The sequence below is a fragment of the Homalodisca vitripennis genome, chromosome 2, assembly GCF_021130785.1.
Source record: "Homalodisca vitripennis isolate AUS2020 chromosome 2, UT_GWSS_2.1, whole genome shotgun sequence".
Lineage (NCBI taxonomy): Eukaryota > Metazoa > Arthropoda > Insecta > Hemiptera > Cicadellidae > Homalodisca > Homalodisca vitripennis.
The window spans coordinates 164388492-164408047 of NC_060208.1; the positions used below are offsets into that span (position 1 = coordinate 164388492).

Here is a 19556-nt window from a genome sequence, read left to right on the forward strand (position 1 = left end):
TTTATACTTTCAAATTTATAACCGTTAAATCTGTTTATCTTCATTTTAAGGCTTACGCGGTCAGTGCCATAAATATTATCTAGTATCTGAGATGGCTCTCAACAGCGAGGCCAAAAGATTTTAATGAGATAATTCTGTGTGAAACGTTTCTACACTAGTGTGAACCGGAAGGCTTTTATTTTTAAATTGTTTTAGATAACAATCGGTTGAATAATTTTTAGTTTGATATTATGTGAAACCATCACGTTATTTTTGTGACTCATTAAAACAAATTTCTTATCTTAATTGCCTCGGTTAAATATAATTGAATTCCAAAGAACTTATGAGGTTTTTATATCTGATAACCCATGTTATATTTATTATCTGTTTATAAATGTAACCTCGCCCGCATTTTAACGCTTCGAGATTAGCAGAATAAATTCATTGGTTAAACATTAGTTATTTATTATGCTCTATACATTGGAAAGGATTCTATCAACACCTTACACAAATATTCACCAACTGAAATTTTTGTATCTCCAAGTTCATAGATTAAGTCCATGAAAAAACTTTATCATCACAAAGTTTGACGTCTTTGAAAATCGATTTTATAAGATTTTTCAGTGTTGAATTCATTTTCTTTCCAAATGTCCTAAAATAACTGAACCATTTTTACAGTTTATTCTTGTTTCCGTGTAAGATAATCGGTTGAAGCAACACTGAAGAAAGTTGCTTTCCAATCTCGCTAATGTGAAAAACATAACCTACGCCAATGTATGACACAGACACGAGAACGATGCCAGAGGGCGTACAATGTCTGTACGTGTCAGACATTGTGTGTGGCTATATTTCCAAAATAGAAAAGATTTATGGACACTGCGGGTAGGCTAAGGGCGTTTTCGAGGTTAGATAGTTTTGATTGAACAATCAAAATTCAATACTCATTACAATCAGAGTTTATATATTAATGTGGTTTATTATTAAGTTTAATTTTAAGACTTCAAATTACAATAAAACTTTCAGTGTTTTTGTATAAAAGTTTTAACAAAAATATCCATTTTAAAATAAAAGTCATGATTTGTTATAAAAATGCATTGAAACATTATACTTGATCTAAATTTAAGGTTTAAAAGTTCTATAAGGTTATTTGTACTCACTTACTCTAGAAAAATATATACATGAGGGTTTTACATAAAACCTTGGAATGGTATATTTGACGCATTCAAATGTAAATTACTGTATCTCCTTAGTATAAGTTTGTCTTTAAAATAATCATTATAACATTGGAGTTAAAAGGGAAATTTACAAAATTTATTTCAATAACTAGTAAAAAAACTAAGCATCATCAAATCAAAAGGAATGACAACGTTTAATGTGGTTATACGTTTTATACAACATTCATTCTTCTCGTTTATAACGATGTGCATTTTTATAGCTTTATTAGTGGCATAACTAATTCTATAACTATATTTTGTACCTTTGTGTGCTTTCTGCACTATAGCACATATAGTAGATTTCAAGTCTATAGATCGTTCGTTCTCGAGATATTCGGAAAGATAGATGGACAGAAAGAAATAAAAGTTTCCAGCGCCTCAAGTAATAGACTTTACAAACGTTCAGCTAATTATTTTCTAAATGAATTAAAACATCTCGCATAGGAGAAGAGATCTGGTTTAACTTTCAAAGGACATAATATTTTTTTGCAAAATCGATAAGAAAATTTCTCCGGAATGAAGGCAATTCGTCTATGTATTTGTGCGTACTTTTGTCTTTTTATTCGATAACTCATGATAGAAAAGTCCTAGAGATTTTACACTTGGTATATATGTTCCTCTTGGCGCAAGAAAGAACATTGATTTCGGGCTAAAAAGATAAAAAGAGTTCCATCCATACGTCTATACAATAACTCATTCGTTACCTTCTGTCGGGTACTCCGAATTGTTTAAAAGGTTTTAAATGTTTATCGTGCATAACATGACTCAGTGATGACGCAAATGGAACAAGCATGTCGTTTCGGCTACTGTAGATAGGCATATCCTAAATAGTTATTGAAACAAAGGTTATCAGAGCATGATTTTTATGATTAAATCACAAACCTATGAGTTCGTATACTTAAAGATGCCCACTTTCACGTTAGCTTTAAATTATGCAATGAACTAGGTAATTCCAAGAGTATTGTGTGAGATAACGAGCACAATGGCCAAATATTGGTGCAGCAACCGTGTATTGGTTTTTACTGGCTAATGTGAAAATTTCTGGACTGTTTATATAGCCCACGTCATCAAGTATTACAAGTTTGTTTATTGTTCATACATTTCTATAGACCAGTTACCAAGTAAGCTGTAGCAAGTATTGGTAAGTGCAGGTGAATCACCTTATTACACATTGTTCTTCACTTTGTAAACTGTCAATGGCAGGTGTTTGTCAATACAAACCGTTACAAATTGCTTAGGGATTTGTTAATCATTAAATATACCTATATAATGGTGAAGCACAACTACATTTGGTTTTAAAATTTTATGCTTACAATCACAGTTTAATAGTAATTATAGTTGTACTTTCTATATCTGCCGTATTTTAAAATGTAATGTTTTTATGAAAAGGCTAATGCTTTATTATAATTCCTTAATCTAAGAGTTAATTATAATCGTGGGACGTTTAGTCTCAGTTCGGCTTAAGATATTTAAAGTGATAAATTGTATTCTCTACACACGGTATTGTATTCTGAATCCAATTCGGTTGTTTCATTAATGTCATTGAAGTTTATACAATGACGAAGTAAAGAGAATAAAAAAGAATTCTTTAAGACACTAATAAAGTGTTATAAACTAAAATTTCTTAACTCGAAAGTACATTGAGTGTACATAAAATCATATACTGTAGAACTAAGTAAACCTTTAATGTTATATTTTAGATATTTATTTAAATATTTGTTATAAACCTTTCTTAACTTCTCTGCAAAAAAATCGCTCAACAGCATTACTTTAATTTAATTATTTTTATTGTCATGTGAGATTGTTACAATTAAAACAATCCGAGGCGTTAATATTATCAGCAGTTTATGTGCAAAATTCTGTACTGAGTGTACAGTGATTTCCTTAAAAGCATTATTTTATTAACTCCATCAGAAATAGATTTGGTCCTTTTACCTTTAGATTCTAAATCTCATTAATTAGACAGGTCTGCTGAAAGGCAATTAATGGTATTAAATACGTTTCATAAACAACATGGTAAATACTTAGTATCACTTGATAAATCAGTTTTCTATTCTTGTCATATAATACATAAGATTATTTTATATGAGCATAATTTTATATATTCTCTACCAGGTATGAAGGCGAAGATAAAATTAACGATATACGAGTTTGGGATGAATATTTTTTTTTTGGGCTGAGTTTTGAGTATATGTTTTTCTGTAATCGGTTTTAATGCAGCCAAAAAACAAACATTGTTTAAACATTTTCAAAAATATTTTTATTCATCACATTACCTGTAGTAAAAATTATTTAAAATAAAGAGATGCTTTTCGTTATGGATTATTTTGTTATATAAATTGTAAGCTACATTCACTTTTTAAAATGTAATACATTTTAATTGTAACTCTACGGTTAAATTCTCTTGCAAGTTCTTACTAAGTGCTATTTAATTAAATTCTGTGTACTTAATGCAAAAACTGTACTTCGAATAGTTGTGTTTAGTCTAAGGCTATGGACTTATTCTGAACAAGCAAGAAAAGTAACTTGAAGTTCTATAACAACATAATTCTACAGTTGGAAATGTTGTGCATTTAAACTTTTCACTATCCTGGCTCTCATTGCGGTTTTCATTAAATATACAAGTTATATTTAGTTTTCCTTATTTTGAAAAAAAAAAAAAAAAAAAAACACATTTCTTATAGTTCAAGACTCCGCCTCTCTCCACTCTTGGGTTTTATATTATATTACTCAAGTTCTAAATGACCTGTTCCTAGTTATTGACTTTATAAAATTTTGCAACTTATGTTACCTTAAAGTCACTAATTCCGACGTACTAGGCTTTAAATTTATCAGTCTGGGATACAACAATTTTTAATTTAATATATAAGATTTGGAATGGTGTTTTAAAGAGTGTTTATCGTTACCTCTCTCTCCGATATTCCCTGAGAATTATGTACGGACACTCTGATTACACGGTGGCTTTGCTTCATCGGGACAATAGAATTAACGTGATGTAGTAGACCCAATTTCCGTACTCTCTTCTCGTAATCGATACGAAGCAAACGTTTCTGTTTCTGTATTGCAAAATAATACCTGCATTTTATAATAAAGCTATGTGTTATTTCTGTTTCAATTCCCTTTATTTAATTAAAAAAGTGTAAATTGATTTGTATTAACAAAAATATATAGTGCAAATATATAGTCTTTTTGAACAACTCTTTCTAGAATTACGAAATAAAAAGTTATGTAAACTGTACATTAAAGCGTAAATTTTGATAGCTTTGCTAGTTATTTCGTTTCTTCAAAATATTTGTATAGTAGTTCATATTAAAGAAGTACGTAAATTATAGCACTAAATATTTATTTTAAAACAGTATTAAAACATGTGTTTTACTGCAAACCTTGAAGCGGTAATTTGAATAAGCTGTCTGGATAAACAATTTGTAGAATAAGCCAAATTACGTATTTATTGATATAAAAACTAGAAATAATGCAATATAAAATTTTAATGCATTAATATACTTTTACGACTCTATCTAGTTTGATGAAACTGTTATTCCAATTGGAGTTATAATAATAATCATCAATAAATAATGTTTTAGTTTGAATAAATAAATTCTTTTCAAATATTGGAACTTGATATTTGTTTGCTATTTTTGCCTTTATCATGCATACAAACATACCTATCGTGAATGTTGTATAATATGAGCTTGCAGTGCATTATTGTCCTACTTAATCACTTTATTTAATACTTATACAAATTTAAAAAGCATCTCTCAATTTTAATTTTGTTCATATGTGTGTAGAGGGCACTTGAAAACAGCTAGTTTATCATTTAATAATATCCATGGATGTTTACAAGATATTATATAAGGTTTAAGTTTCTTATCATACGTGGCATTACAAATTAAAATGCAATCAATAGCTGCCAAAAACACAACATAAATTGGGGAGCCTGGCATCATGTATTTAATGATTATATTACTATTACACAATTAGGAAAAATTGGATTGCATTACAATTTAGAGTTATATCTCTTTAACTTTTTCCAGTTGCTCAAAGATTATTGCATTCCAATAGCCACGCCTGTCGCCAGGCAACGGCCAACGGCATTCAATGTAATCACTGCCCTCACTTGGTTTAGGGGTTCGTTTCGCAGAGTCCACCAATGTAAAACGGCACGAGTTATTTCAGCTGATTTAAAGCCATTGAAAGGTTTTCAGTTATTGAAAGAGCTCTTTTAACAGCTCAGCTTAACTGGTGGTAGGGGAATCATTTTAAATTGTTACATTGATTTTTTATATAGTCTACAGGACAATAATAAGACATTGGTTGTATGGTAACTATTGTTGTTAGGCGCAAAATATTTAATTTACAGTACAATCAAGAATTATTAATGAATAAAAAGTACCACATTCGATTAAATAAGAAAACTAATATGCGATCCAAAAGCCAAATACTTGTCGAACAACTTTTAATGTTCATTAAATTTGGATGATATATGTCGTAGCTTAATTTATTTCTTACGGATTAGTGAGCAATCATTAGTTCACAATGATAATATTCATGATCATCAAATGCTTTTCATAGTTGTTGATTACTGAAAAAAAGGATTAGAAGAGTACGGTTTATTTGTGAATATTGCATTGGTATATGAATGGAGAGAAACTTAAAGTTACAGATAAAATATTTAATATATTCATCAAAACGAAGAAGAATATATAGCTGTAACTAAGTGGAATTTTCTCTTATTTCAAAATCAAACCATAATTTAACTGTAAAAATAATAAAATCGTTGTTTTAAACGAAGCCGATCCTATTTTAAGCCTTATTGTGCCCGTCTTCATGGGCATTGCCTTTACGAAGATCTTATCACACAAAATAAGTACGAGAGTCGATACAGTACAAATTTGATAGCACCGAAAAAAGTGATATGGTCACGGACAAGATTTGAGCTTGTGCTCTCTATAAGATCAAGTAAGCATTGTCTAAGTCTTGAGCCTTATGTTATTGGTATATTTATGTATGAATTTGCTGCTTGCCGTTAATAAATAAATAAATATGATAGTCAATTTAGCTCTATAAAATAATAAGTTATTAATAAAAGGTTTTTATAAACAATAATCGACCAAAATTACAAATTGATAATAGGACCTTCAGTATATTCCATTTCGTCAGTATATAGCCTAGTGCTTTAATTTGGCAATGAGTTTTTTTTATCTTTCAAGATGCCATTCAATTTACCATGCGATTATAAACGAACAGGGTTTAAATTAAAATCGTAAAAACTAACAAACTACATTCACGAGGACCTGTTTGTGATTCCAGTACACCTGTGTCGGGTAATGAAAATACCTAGGATATTAGTTGGAAGACTTACAACTTGTAGGTTGTTAATATCTTGTCATCTGTAGTAGCCACGTGATCGAACCCGGTACATGTCCTTTCCACATCTCTATTCATTACAATAATTATTGTCTAGTAATAAACGGTCACACAGTGATTAGGCTGCCACCGTATTATTGCCACTTTAACGTGATATAACTAATTGAGCTTAAATTAAAGGTTGTGTCGCATGAAATAACAAACAATTCACTATTACTTCTATCACAAAATCAGTAAAAGGAGCTCTGGAAAAGATTGTACCTGATTGTAGGAAAAAAAGTGTTCACCACACTGAGAAAATTATTGATAACGTTTGGACCAACGAAGGATTACTGGAAGGCACTGTAGAGAGACTAATAATTCAACTGGGAGACAACAGTTCGTCAGAATAATGTGACAGAGAATATGAGGTAGACTATGGAAATGTAAACTCTAATAAAGAAAACGATGATGCTTTACAAGATTGTCGGCCGCTTCACTTCGAGAAATACGAACTCCATCTAATTATCCGTAGAGGAATTTAATTATTTAGGTTTCAAATTTTTGTTTTTGGGAAAATGAATAAAAACAAATGTTATTTATTTTTACTATAATGTTCAAGCAGATTCTGAAAACGATAGCCAGTCCTGTTACTTTAGTAAATTTTAAAGTAATTTATCATTCCCTCGGAGTACTATGCACCATATCGTAGCCAATAGCAAGTAAGCTATTTTAACATAATGTTTTTACTCTTATCACAGCATATCTTGCACATACTAAAGAAACAAAATTTTAGGTGGATATACTTCTTATAATCTTACTCATAGATTAGCCAAAAATGATGATAGTTTCCAGAAACGTGTGCTCTTTCAACTTATGTAAAAGAAAACATAGTAATTTATTCCAGCTCAGTCGGAAGAAGTAGCTAGATTTTTATAGTACATTAAATATTAATAATTTATTCTCACGTATTTTCATTTATACGTTAAAATATCATGCTAATAAAATTAATTACATATAAAATATAGCAAAGTTAATTTGGTGATTAATCTTTGACTAGTAACTGACAAGAAAATAAAATAAAGGTGTCTTGTGGAGAGTACACTACAGAAGGTAGTCTCCTGTTAAGTATTATCTTAATAAAGGGTAGCTTTGCGGTTTTTTTTAAGCCAAACACAATGAAGTCGTCCAAGAGGATAACGAAATCTAAACCAATTGAGAGTTTCTCAATATATCCTTTTTTAAGTTCTTGTTTAACAGGTTTCTGAATTGGAAATGGGCATCAGGCGTAATGTGAATCATAAAATTGTAATCAAAACTCCTTAAACAAAGTTATATTTCAAAGACTTTTTCATAAATATTACAAGCTTTAAAAATTGGAACGTTTAAGATTTAATCAGATTCGCAAGTTTTATAGTAAGTACTGTAAATAGTATGATGCAGTGGCCACAACTTGGTCAGCCAAGGTCTTGTTCGTACTTTATGTTTGTGGCTTTGCCATTCACAGCCGTGCAGCCGTGACCTGTGAAAGCTGAATTGGTGTAAACAACCCGAGACCGCGGTAGGTGTGTCGGTCGTCCGTTTGAAGTGCACTGTGCGACCTTGTTTACTAGATCTGTTATTTATTATGACCTGGAAAATATGAGGTGTATTAATTTCAATAATAGGAAAATATATGAGTTACAATTCGCAAAGCAACATATGGAAAGTTACATTTTGACCATACACTTTTAAAGTAATAACAGTTTGAGGAGAGTTGTTTATATTAATGATTCTTATCTTAAGAATGAAATACTACTCTCTAAAGTATTAAGTTAGGACTGCATGTAATTAATCCTAACTTTAGTTGTTATAGACCAATTTGTATATAACTAGCGGACCCGGCGCGCTTCGCTGCGCATTTCAATAAGTTTCCCGCGGCTTCGCACGCAATTTCCCGTTGAAAACAGTACACTATATTCACTTATTCATTTTCTATCACATTCTAAACATTGCTGAGATAATTGATAGTCGTTCCTTCGTGAGCTTCTTGGGCGCATTATGAAGGTATGTACCACATTCCTGATACTTCTGTCAAAAAAAAAAACAACTAAGGTTGATTTTATAACATTCTTTATATTTGTAGCCAACGTAAGATAGTAATTATAATATCTGCATTGCTCTTCTGATCAAGCATGAGCATGGTTTATATTAAATAAATATTGCAGTTAAAGGTGAATTTTTACGTCAAATTTGAATTGTATTATCTGGATAGTAAAGTCTATGTTTAACAGTGATTGCAGAAACAGTTTAAACAAAATTTGTCGTTTCTCTTAAGCTTACTCTATGCTTTAAAACTATAAGTGTAGTAATTAAATTATATATAAATATATTTTTTGTCGCATTATATATGTTTACAAAGAACAGCTGATTAAAAATTTGAAAAGACTCTTTCACTTAATAACATATGTTTGCTGCAATGCATTTCTTACGGGTATTTCTGTAACCAGTGGGGCGGAATCCTGAATCGGGAAAGGGATAAAAAGTATCCTATAACCTTCTACAGATCAAGACGAACAAATTAAAAAAAAAATTAGGCGAATCCGTCCAGCCGTTTGTGAGTGATGCTGTTACACACGAACAGTTTCATTTTTATATTATAAAACACTAGCGCCAGAAGAAAGAATGTTGTAAATTACCAATTCAGATTCCCAAAAAAGACACAAATATTAAAACAAAGCTAAGTTACTGTCAAAAATAACAACAATTTTTTGTCGCATTATATATGTTTACAAAGAACAGCTGATTAAAAATTTGAAAAGACTCTTTCACTTAATAACATATGTTTGCTGCAATGCATTTCTTACGGGTATTTCTGTAACCAGTGGGGCGGAATTCTGAATCGGGAAAGGGATAAAAAGTATCCTATAACCTTCTACAGATCAAGACGAACAAATTAAAAAAAAAATTAGGCGAATCCGTCCAGCCGTTTGTGAGTGATGCTGTTACACACGAACAGTTTCATTTTTATATAATAGATTTTAAATATTACATAAGAATGTATATGTTTATACGCTATGCTGTACATTGTAAGCTACAAAGAGATTTTTCAAGTATGTCTAAAAACTAGGCTGGAAATTATTGGAAGTAGGTTAATAGTGGTTGTTATTAGTGAGCAATTATCGTTTATAATAACAATTTAGTAAGCCTAGATTAAATACCTTATTAGATTGGTTTCCCCTGTACATCAAACTGTATGTTTATTTAATTATGACGTTTATTAGTGTTTTATCACAATACGGTTTAATTTGAAAGTATCAAGTATAATTGACGATTGGAATTACCAGTGTGAAAATATATATTTATTTCAAAACATCTCACCTGCAAATTAGTCTCGAGTGAGTATGAATGCAGAATATTTGTAAAAGTACAGGTTGTTAAAAAAGTTATGGTTTTTATATAGAAGAGCTGGTAATAATGAGCTCGGATATTTATACTATACCAGCAGTTACACACGGCTTTGCATCCTATTTCGTATTGAATAACAGGTACTTCACAGACATATCCTTTTTACATGGCCTATAAATAATAATAATAACGGTATAATAAAAATCTAAAATTAATAAGTCTCACTAAATAATATTCTAGTCTCCTGATCCATTTAAGAGCAATCGAAATTTAAGTTCAAAGATCAATGACTTGAGGTCCGAAAGTCGGAGAGTGAAAAAATGTTTATGAGTACCAATGATATTAATACATGTTTTTGTGACATTCCATAATATTATAATGAATAGCTCCAAACCTTTCAATACATTTTGAAATAGTTTAGGACAGAGGGGAGGAATGCTTAGATAATCCATTACAGTAATCTTATATAAAGCACTTTTGATGTAATAATATGAGCCGTATGATAATTTTGAGTTGGAAGTAGACATGATACGTGCTATTTCAGTGTTCACTGTTAAGAGGTTAAAAAGAGAAACACACAAGGCATTGGCATTTATATAAGGTTTACTGTATGAAGAAATATTTCTGTTTGGAATTATTCATATTTCACACACCATTGTGGAGTTTTTTGTTGACACGATGGAAACAATATATACCAACTCGGACTATTTCAGCCAAAAAAGTCTTCTTTCGGCCCTTGTACCCTTCTTGTAACCTTTGTATCGTTCTCAGATCAAGAAAATATACAATAAGATAGTCAGAAAAGTGTAGTTTGTTAAAACTTGAGTATATCCGGTCACTTTAGTCTACTTCTGATCGAAGGTGTTTCCTGGACTAGTAGTCTGTTGTGGATATAACAGACTACTAGGTGTGTCAAACTTCACCTCTTTAGGACAGGGGTCTATTGAAAAACAAAAGAGCCATATTTCTTCTGGGACAAACCTATTTCAGCTCCTATAGGTGTTGACATCCGTGATAATCTTTACTTTGTGTATAAAGCGTATCTTGAGGGTGTAAAGCGTAATTTTATCGTTCTAGGTGAAGATCTAAATTTCCATAGATAACATAAATAACGTCGAAAAACATAAATAAACTTTTGAAAACTCGTTGAGAACACTATGGGTCATTAATCTAAACGAAAATGCTTTAGATGTTCTTATTAATTCTTGAGGCATATGTATACCAAATTTCAACATTATGGCTTATCGGATAGTTAGAGATAATTAATGATAAATAAGATAGGGCTTTGCCTTATTTATATAGAGAGATTCAGCGGATATTAACAATTCGTTATTGTTAACATCAAAGTCGTCCAGTTTACACCGTGTTGAAACATTGCTTACACACTTAACTTGACACACCTCGACCTCGCAATAGAGCTCTCTACAATCGACAGATGTTAAACTGGAACTTGTTACTTGTGCGGTACAAAACCTCATTTCTATCTAGCAGCCTTTCAAACTTAAAATAAATCGCAAAATCCTTAATTTATGAACCTAGAGAAAAAGTGTCCTGGAATTTTTATATAATTTTTAATTTAAAATTGTGTTGTATTTCAAATGGTTTTCGAGATATCGATTATATGTAAATCTCCTAATAATTTTTTTACTAACAGGAACTAGCTATAGAAATGTTGGAACAAGTTCAATTTCAGTCAAACATTTTCCCTAAACGAAAACTTTTCTGGAGAGCTTGTAACATTTTATCACTGAACATTTTTGTGTATCTAGAACGGTTATAGATATATTAATTCAATGTAAATACCATAACAATGAGTATATATATAAAATCCTTTATATATATCAGTTGTCATAATATCTACATACTTCTTCCAACTACGCAGGAAGGATTGTAAATGTAAATTTTTACTTTTCCTTGGTATGTTTAGGTTACTAAATGTAAATAAGCCAAAAGATAGCAATTTATTTACTGATATTATTTTGTTTATCATGTACATTTTTAAACTTTACGCGACCTGAACGATATATGTTGAGGAACAACTTATTAAATGTAAGTGAACAATATTTTAAACTAAAAAAATGAGAGAAAATTCTTTATAGATTATAATTCCAAATATTTATCCCAGTGTATACGTGTTCTTTAAACATCACGGATCTGATAATAAACACCCTCGTTTAGTGCTACTTGCGTTCTGGCCCACATCCTAGCATATAAAGCAGAGGCACTCATACTTTAACGACAACACCCTCGTAAATGCGTCATGTACAGATGAAGAATGATCGAACTGTTAACAAGATACCCTCAAGTAACGATCAACGTCATATCAGAATGTCGTCATTGTTGGGTGTAACGTCGTTCGCCACTGATGTGCCAGTAATAGTCCCACACCCTCTCACATTTATAAAAATATCGTTGGTTCATGTTGTGCTGTTTTTAAACTGTAATTAAATACAATTAAATAACTACGAAAAATCTTAAGATTAATTTTTATTGATAACAGTCGTAATGTTTTCTAAATTTAAATATAGTGGCAATAATTTCATCAACAGCTCTTCAACGGTTTACAATATATGAAATAAAAATAACTGTAAAGTATTATTTGATATGAAAAGTTAGTATAAAATAGTTTCCCATAGCGAGGCAACTCACAGCAAAGTCCTACAGCTAGGCACGTTGCTGAGGTACTCTGACCTATCATATTCTTCATTATGAGATTCTTCGTTGTGAGATTCTTGATAGATTCCTTGTTATAGGATTCTTCATAGTGGGGTCCCAATAGTAAAAAATGTATAAATTGTATTGAGTCAATCTTTAACTTTGATTAGTTTTAGTGTTGATAATATGATCAGTCAATTGTCAGTGTTACTTATATGATGTTACGCTAGAATTGTCAGTTTACTTTATTAGTTATAAAGCAACAATTTTCCTAGCATACCTATGTTGTATCATAGTCATTTATCTCCAGGTAAACACAGTATGGTTCAAGCCAGTGGGGTTAATATCCTATGGAAGATGGTTTTGTATTATTTTAAAATGTTCTTTTTACTCTTCCACTCTCACCTATTACTTGTAAAAATCTGAAATGGTTTTAATCTTTGTGTTAAATCCAAATAAAGCTGATGATTGGATTTCCCTTGATTTTTAATACAAAGTTTTATTTACTAAAATACAATGTATGACCATGCTAATTAAACTCTCTCTTTTACCTTATTAAATCAAACAACGTTGTACTTTAGAAGACGACCGCTGAATACAAGCTTTAATCATAACATGCAGAGCTAAAAGAATGATTTTAGCACATCCATGGCACAAGGATATTTTTGAGAACTTACTTCCTTTAATATAACTCCCAAATATATTAAAGGGTTAAACCTACACTGGATACACAAAAAACCGGTGTCACTAATATCTGGACAACCGTATCAATGTCCAGGAGCACCATCACTTTCCGTCAACGTAAATATATTGAGGTGGAAGAGTAGATCGATAGATACTGCAGAAGTTGAGTATTGGATTGGGTAGAGCAACTTTGGAGTTGTAGCGGTTCTAGTCAAGACATAAGGGAGTCCTGGCGCCTGCTCTCTTTGTCTAGAGGCTGAAACAGAGGTACTACTCCCTTCTTCCAATGTGTCACGTCTAAGATTTATCCTGCTATCACTCCTCATGGAATCTCAATATAAGGTGGCTCCTGTCTATCCGGAAGCAATCGCAATGGTCCTTTTAGGACTTAATGCAACGGGAGGATTTTCAGCTTCCGAAGATAACAATATGTCCCGAGTAAAAATAAGCACTCTGGCTAATATAACCATTACAAATATAGTTGATAATTTAAACTATTATTTTATTTTGGCTTAATTCTGTTTTTTTTTATGAATCCCTAATTATTCTTAAAATATTTTCACAAATGGTTCTGATGGTAAGGGAGCCAAGGCATGAACTTCTATAACCCCACTCATCCATCCTTAATTCGTTTATACACTATAAGGCGTAGTGAGAAAGTAGAAGCCGTGTTTACCAGGAATTGGTCGGTCAGCAATAACAGTTTAATCATATCCGTCGAAACCTGTCGGAACCAATTGCCAATCTAAACCCTGTTTCCTCTTACACCCTCAGCTTTACTTCCGGCACTCATATTTATTACTTTTATATTTATAACTTTGCATTACTTTAAAAAAGTTTATTTACTTTATAAACATATTGGCAATTTGATATTCTTTGTTTTAGTTACTTGCACGATATGTTTGTTATTTAGTCAAGTAGAATTAAGGAGACCTTTGTATTTAAAAAAAATTGATATTTGATGGAAGTATTTTATTAAGATAATAGTTATAATATTTATGTAAAGTTTTGTGAAAGACGGATTTATATTCAACTAAATAAATAGGTATTTAAATAAATAGATATTAATTGAGATATTTATTTAAGATATATTCTTCAGTGACTCCGAAAAGGTACTTATATTATTCAAATGTAAAAGAACGAAAGAAATAGACCTCCGGACAGACAACAGTAAGTGTGTAGTGAGTGAATCGATCTCTCAGGGGTTGTATATCCGAACCTGATAGACAATTAGGTAGAAACAAGGCTATTAGCAACAAAAAAATCCAAATGAAGAAGATGACGAAGAGAATAAAACATTTTCTCTCAAAGTGTTATTCATGATTAACTCAGCCTTATTTAACATTGAGGAACATGTGAGTGTAGAATATTGAGATTGCTTTGGAGATACCACTATACATCGTATGTTTATTTATTAAAACGCTTTATTAAAACTGATAATATTACCCTAAGCAGTGATTTTAAATTAATAAGTAGTTATGTGTGAGGAACAGAGGTTAAAGTTATGTTACAGGAAACTTTACAAAACATAATGGCATTAATGAAGGTTTGTAATAAACTTTATAATGTTAAAACGCCTGGTAACTAAAATTGTTGATGTTATATTTAATATAAGAGCCATCTTCTTCAGCTGCTCAGGAAGTATTTGATTCTCGTAACCAATATACCATACTCAATATTATGTAAATCCAAAAGTAACAGTGAATTTCAGGATTAAATACAATGAGAGGTTTCTCAGATTCTCGTTATATTAATATGGGTCGATATAACATAATCGAAAAAGGGTTTTTTACATGGCTAAAAGTTTAAGGAGACTCTACTATAACTCGGCAAACTTTAGAACTCAGTAAATTCCTCCCCCGGTAAGATTAACCCCCGGTCCTCAACCTTAATACCCACACCTTGGGTCTTAATCTAGGAAACAGTATCATTAATCAGGCAAAAAATAATCAACTAGAATGGATCGACCTATACTTTTTTCTACACGACTATTCTCCTGTGTTATATTTGTAAACTAGGAACCGATAGGCTTCTCTGAGGTTACATGCAAAACATCAAGCCTTGTAGATGAAATATTTATCGAGATATCTTACAATATGACACCTCTATACTCGTTTATATTACGTTAGGTTTCATATCAGTGTTTAAATAATGGATGTTCCTGTGAGCTAGATAGAATACTAAAATGCAAGCGTGCACTGATATCAAAAACTTGTCATCCACTTTGAACATTTACTTTCCTCTACATTATGTTTTCTTTTGTTTAAATAGATAGGCTAGGTATGTTACTATGTCACGTGCTGAAATCTTATACGGTTGCGCTCAATTTTTTTACAAATTTATTTATTATACTTAACTCGTTGTTATCATAGTTATCCACAATACCAATTTAGAAATATTTGCTAACACTCTAGCGAATTCCATGGTCATCATCATTGAACTCAGTATTGCCAATATAGGAACTTAATGCAAAATTCCAACTCAGTGAAGACAAAGATGAAGGATATTCATTGGATTTGGTATACAATGCTGATGAAACAGGCCTTAATTGGAAGGCACTGCCGCGTAAATCATTGGCATCAAAACGAGAAAAGGCGGCGCCAGGATTTAAGGTTAGCAAGGAGCGTGTAACAATCATGGTTGCAGCAAACGCTACTGGTACGCATGCATTGCCTCTCCTAATGATAAGCAAATCTAAAAAGCCTAGGTGTTTTAAAAATGTGACTTGTTTACCTCTTACCTACAAATCACAAAAGAATGCGTGGATGAATTGTGAAATTTTTTTAGACGGGTTTACTAATGAATTTATCCCTGATGTCAAAAAGTACAAAAAAGATAACAATAAGCTGGGGAAAGTACTTCTCGTTATAGACAATGCCCCAACCCACCCGGATGTTGAAATATTGAACTCAATCGACGAGGACTTTAAAGTGACCTATTTACCACCTAACGTGACAGCGTTACTTCAGCCCATGGACCAGGGCGTTATAGAAAAGCTTAAAAGGATGTACAAAAAGCAAGTTCTTCGTCGCTTGTTACTTGCTGATGCCAATGAAGAAAGTGTTGTGCAATTTGCCAAAAAACTCAATGTCAAAGATTGTTCTTACATGATAGCAGACTCTTGGAGCAACATGAAAGAAAGCAACTTAAAAAATGCTTGGAACAAAATTTTAGAAAAGACTCGTGAAAAAATAGAGCCTAAAGTTACAGACCAGGAAGATGTTGATGAATTTTTGGAGTTGTATGGAGAAATTCCTGGATTTTCAGAATGTGACATACAAGATACTGAAAATTGGCTAACAATGGACAATGACCCAGGCTTCCAGATCCTTAATGATGAGGAAATTGTTTCTCTGGTGCTGGCTGAAGATACAACCCAGCATGACAGCGATGAAGACTGTAACACAGATACTGCAGAAAGCACCAAGAATCGTCCAAGTCATGAAGAAGCTTTATCGGCATTTAATACTGCGATGTCTTGGCTTCAAAAGCAAGAGGAGAGCTGCCCAACTCAGCTTTTACTGCTAAAGAGGCTTAGGGACTTAGCAGCTAAAAAACGGTCCTCAAGTTTAAAGCAAAAGACAATAAAAGACTATTTTACAAAGTAATTCCAATGCAATACATTACAGTATTAAAAATGTTACTTTGTCATATTTTTATGTTTCTATTTTTTTTTTAAATTTGACATTACTCTTTATAAAATGTGTGAATATTATATTAACTTCAGTACAAAATTACATAAAAGAGTTGATTAATATAATAAAAGTATTATGTATACGTAAATATGTTGTGTTTTTAATTTCCACATGCTTAATCAATAATTTACCTATCAGTAAGCGCCTCAAATGGCATTATTAAAACTATGTTTGATTATCCGAACATTTGATTATCCGAACACCCTCAGGTCCCAATTAGTTCGGATAACCGACGTTCTACTGTATATTAATGTGACCTCCAAACTGTTGGGGATGAGTACGCAAAAAATGGGAATAGGGAATCATTTCATTTCTGAAAATCAGAGATCGAGTATTATAGCTCTGTGTTTGATATTACCAACGCTACATTTTCACTACGGCTAAAAATTCTGTGGAGATCACTAAATACTGTAATCAATTACTATCATTAAAAGCATTCAACTTCTGAAATCATAGGTAAGCTTGTATTATTAATATTGTCATAGCTCTGTGTTTGATATTACCAACGCTACATTTTCACTACGGATAAAAATTCTGTGGAGATCACTAAATACTGTAATCAATTACTATCATTAAAAGCATCAACTTCTGAAATCATTGGTAAGCTTGTATTATTAATATGTCATAGCTATGTGTTTTTGATCAGTAACATTCATATTGATTAATGCATCATTGCAGTAGAGATTTAAATAATTAATTATTTCTAAACCTTTATCTTTTTGGAATACAAATTTATCTTGTAGCATGAAATACTTATTGTTCTACATTGTGGATCAATAACACACTGTTTTACAATAGTTGGTTCGCAATATTGAATAAACCCATTTATTACTTCAAAGTCCGTGGAATCAAAGGTTAGCTTGTATTATTAATATCTCATAGCTCTGGGTTTTTTTTATCAGTAACATTGCTGTTTATTAATGCATCAAAGCAGAAGAGTATTAAATAATTAAATATTACTAAACCTTTAGCATTTTTAGAACGTATTCACGTCTATGGAGTACTGAAATTGGTTGTAAAACTTAAAGTGTTCCGATAAAATTCTTCTCGGGATATCTTGCTACATGATACAATTACATTTTTGTTCATTAATTTAGGTTAAATAGCAGTGTTTCATAGCCTACAAGTGTCTATGTCAAGAAATATATACGAGGTAAACTTAAATATATGTTAATATGTAACTTAAATTATTTAGCTTAACCAAAAGTAAAACTGAATAAGATCATTTATAAATACACACGTATATTTAAACACATACATATACACTTAAATAAAAACACATAATAATACATACACATATACATTTTAACTAAGTTAGTAATTTATATGCATTTAAATGAGTAAAATCAAATTATAACATTTATATTTTTATGTATTTTATTGTAATAAGATTGGTAATAAAATTAACACACTTCTGAATAAAACAACTTTTCTGCACATTTTAAAACAAAAACAAAATAAAATTTTACTTTATAATGTAAGAATGTAACAAACATAATAAATGCAAAAATAAATAAATAAATAAATATATAATATATATATATATATATATATATATATATATATATATAGGAACAAAAGAATAACATTTACAGTACCCTAAGTATCTCTATAGAACATCAATACATACTGACAGCGCAGTTTAGCCTCAGCCCTGGCAGTCACCTGGTTCAGGTCATCCATCTCTTAGAACGCCTTGTTGAAGGTCGTCAAGTGATCGTTGATGTACACTCGACTCTGCTGAAGAGATGGAGATATGTCCCTGGTGTCAAGATTCCTCTTGGTCCGGGCAGCCGTAAGCCAAAACATCTTTACACTTCGCGAAACAAACTGAGCGATGACAGGTGGATGAGCGAGGATAAATGCTAATACATTTTCTATGGATTTACTCAAAACCTTACCACACTGAATTAATTTTTATTATTTTATTCCTGTACTTAGACATCTACGCAAAAACTCAAAATTCAATTGAATCAACCCTTCCTACCATAGGTACGTTATGTGTAAGAAAGTCAACTGTATATAAAAACACACGTTTCTTTATCATAGATTATAAAACCGTTTGTTTCAAACTTGCATCTTATTCCAAAAACACAACAAATAATGATATTTTCTTCCAATATTATGCATTAAAAATTATTTTTTTTAATATTTTATAAAGAAATATGCTCTTGATTTATTCTTAAAATAGAAAAATCTTCATAACACACTGAATGTACGAGTATTTTCAAATATGCACAAGACTTTATCAATTTAAACCAGTTTAGTTATTTTTTAATAACATGTATCAGTATTATGCACGTAATCATTAAGAACACCAATTCCTAACATCTAAGATATATAAAAAATCATAACTAAGGATAAAAATTACGTTTGCCCTGTGATTTCGTTAAAAGTTCTATTTTATCAACTTCGTCTGCAGTGATTTCGCACTTTAGTTTTTATCTCATAATCACATTATTTAGAAAAGTTTACTGAAAGGAAATGAATGTTAGCTCCATCTTGATATTAGCTCATTTGTTACTAACACCATATAAACGAACAGAAATAAAACTTCTTCTTGTTTCTATGGAGCACATTACTTTTCTACAGATAA

General features: G+C 31.1%; 1 protein-coding gene across 1 annotated transcript; it reads left to right on the top strand.

Moving 5' to 3' along the window:
* The first annotated feature begins 12254 nt into the window (after positions 1-12254).
* Positions 12255-18829, top strand: LOC124355886 (jerky protein homolog-like). Its single transcript, XM_046807040.1, has 4 exons — positions 12255-12299; positions 15725-15923; positions 16053-16832; positions 18597-18829. Exons 1-4 carry the CDS (start codon positions 12255-12257, stop codon positions 18827-18829), a joined length of 1257 nt encoding a protein of 418 aa, XP_046662996.1.
* The last annotated feature ends 727 nt before the right edge of the window (positions 18830-19556 follow it).

Excerpts from the sequence above, each read along its gene's own strand:
- LOC124355886 (XM_046807040.1), top strand. The coding sequence starts at position 12,255 with ATGTCGTCATTGTTGGGTGTAACGTCGTTCGCCACTGATGTGCCA. Across the intron at positions 12,300-15,724 it reads CGTTCGCCACTGATGTGCCA|GAACTTAATGCAAAATTCCA; the intron begins GTAATAGTCCCA and ends TTGCCAATATAG. Across the intron at positions 16,833-18,596 it reads AGCTAAAAAACGGTCCTCAA|CGCAGTTTAGCCTCAGCCCT; the intron begins GTTTAAAGCAAA and ends ACATACTGACAG.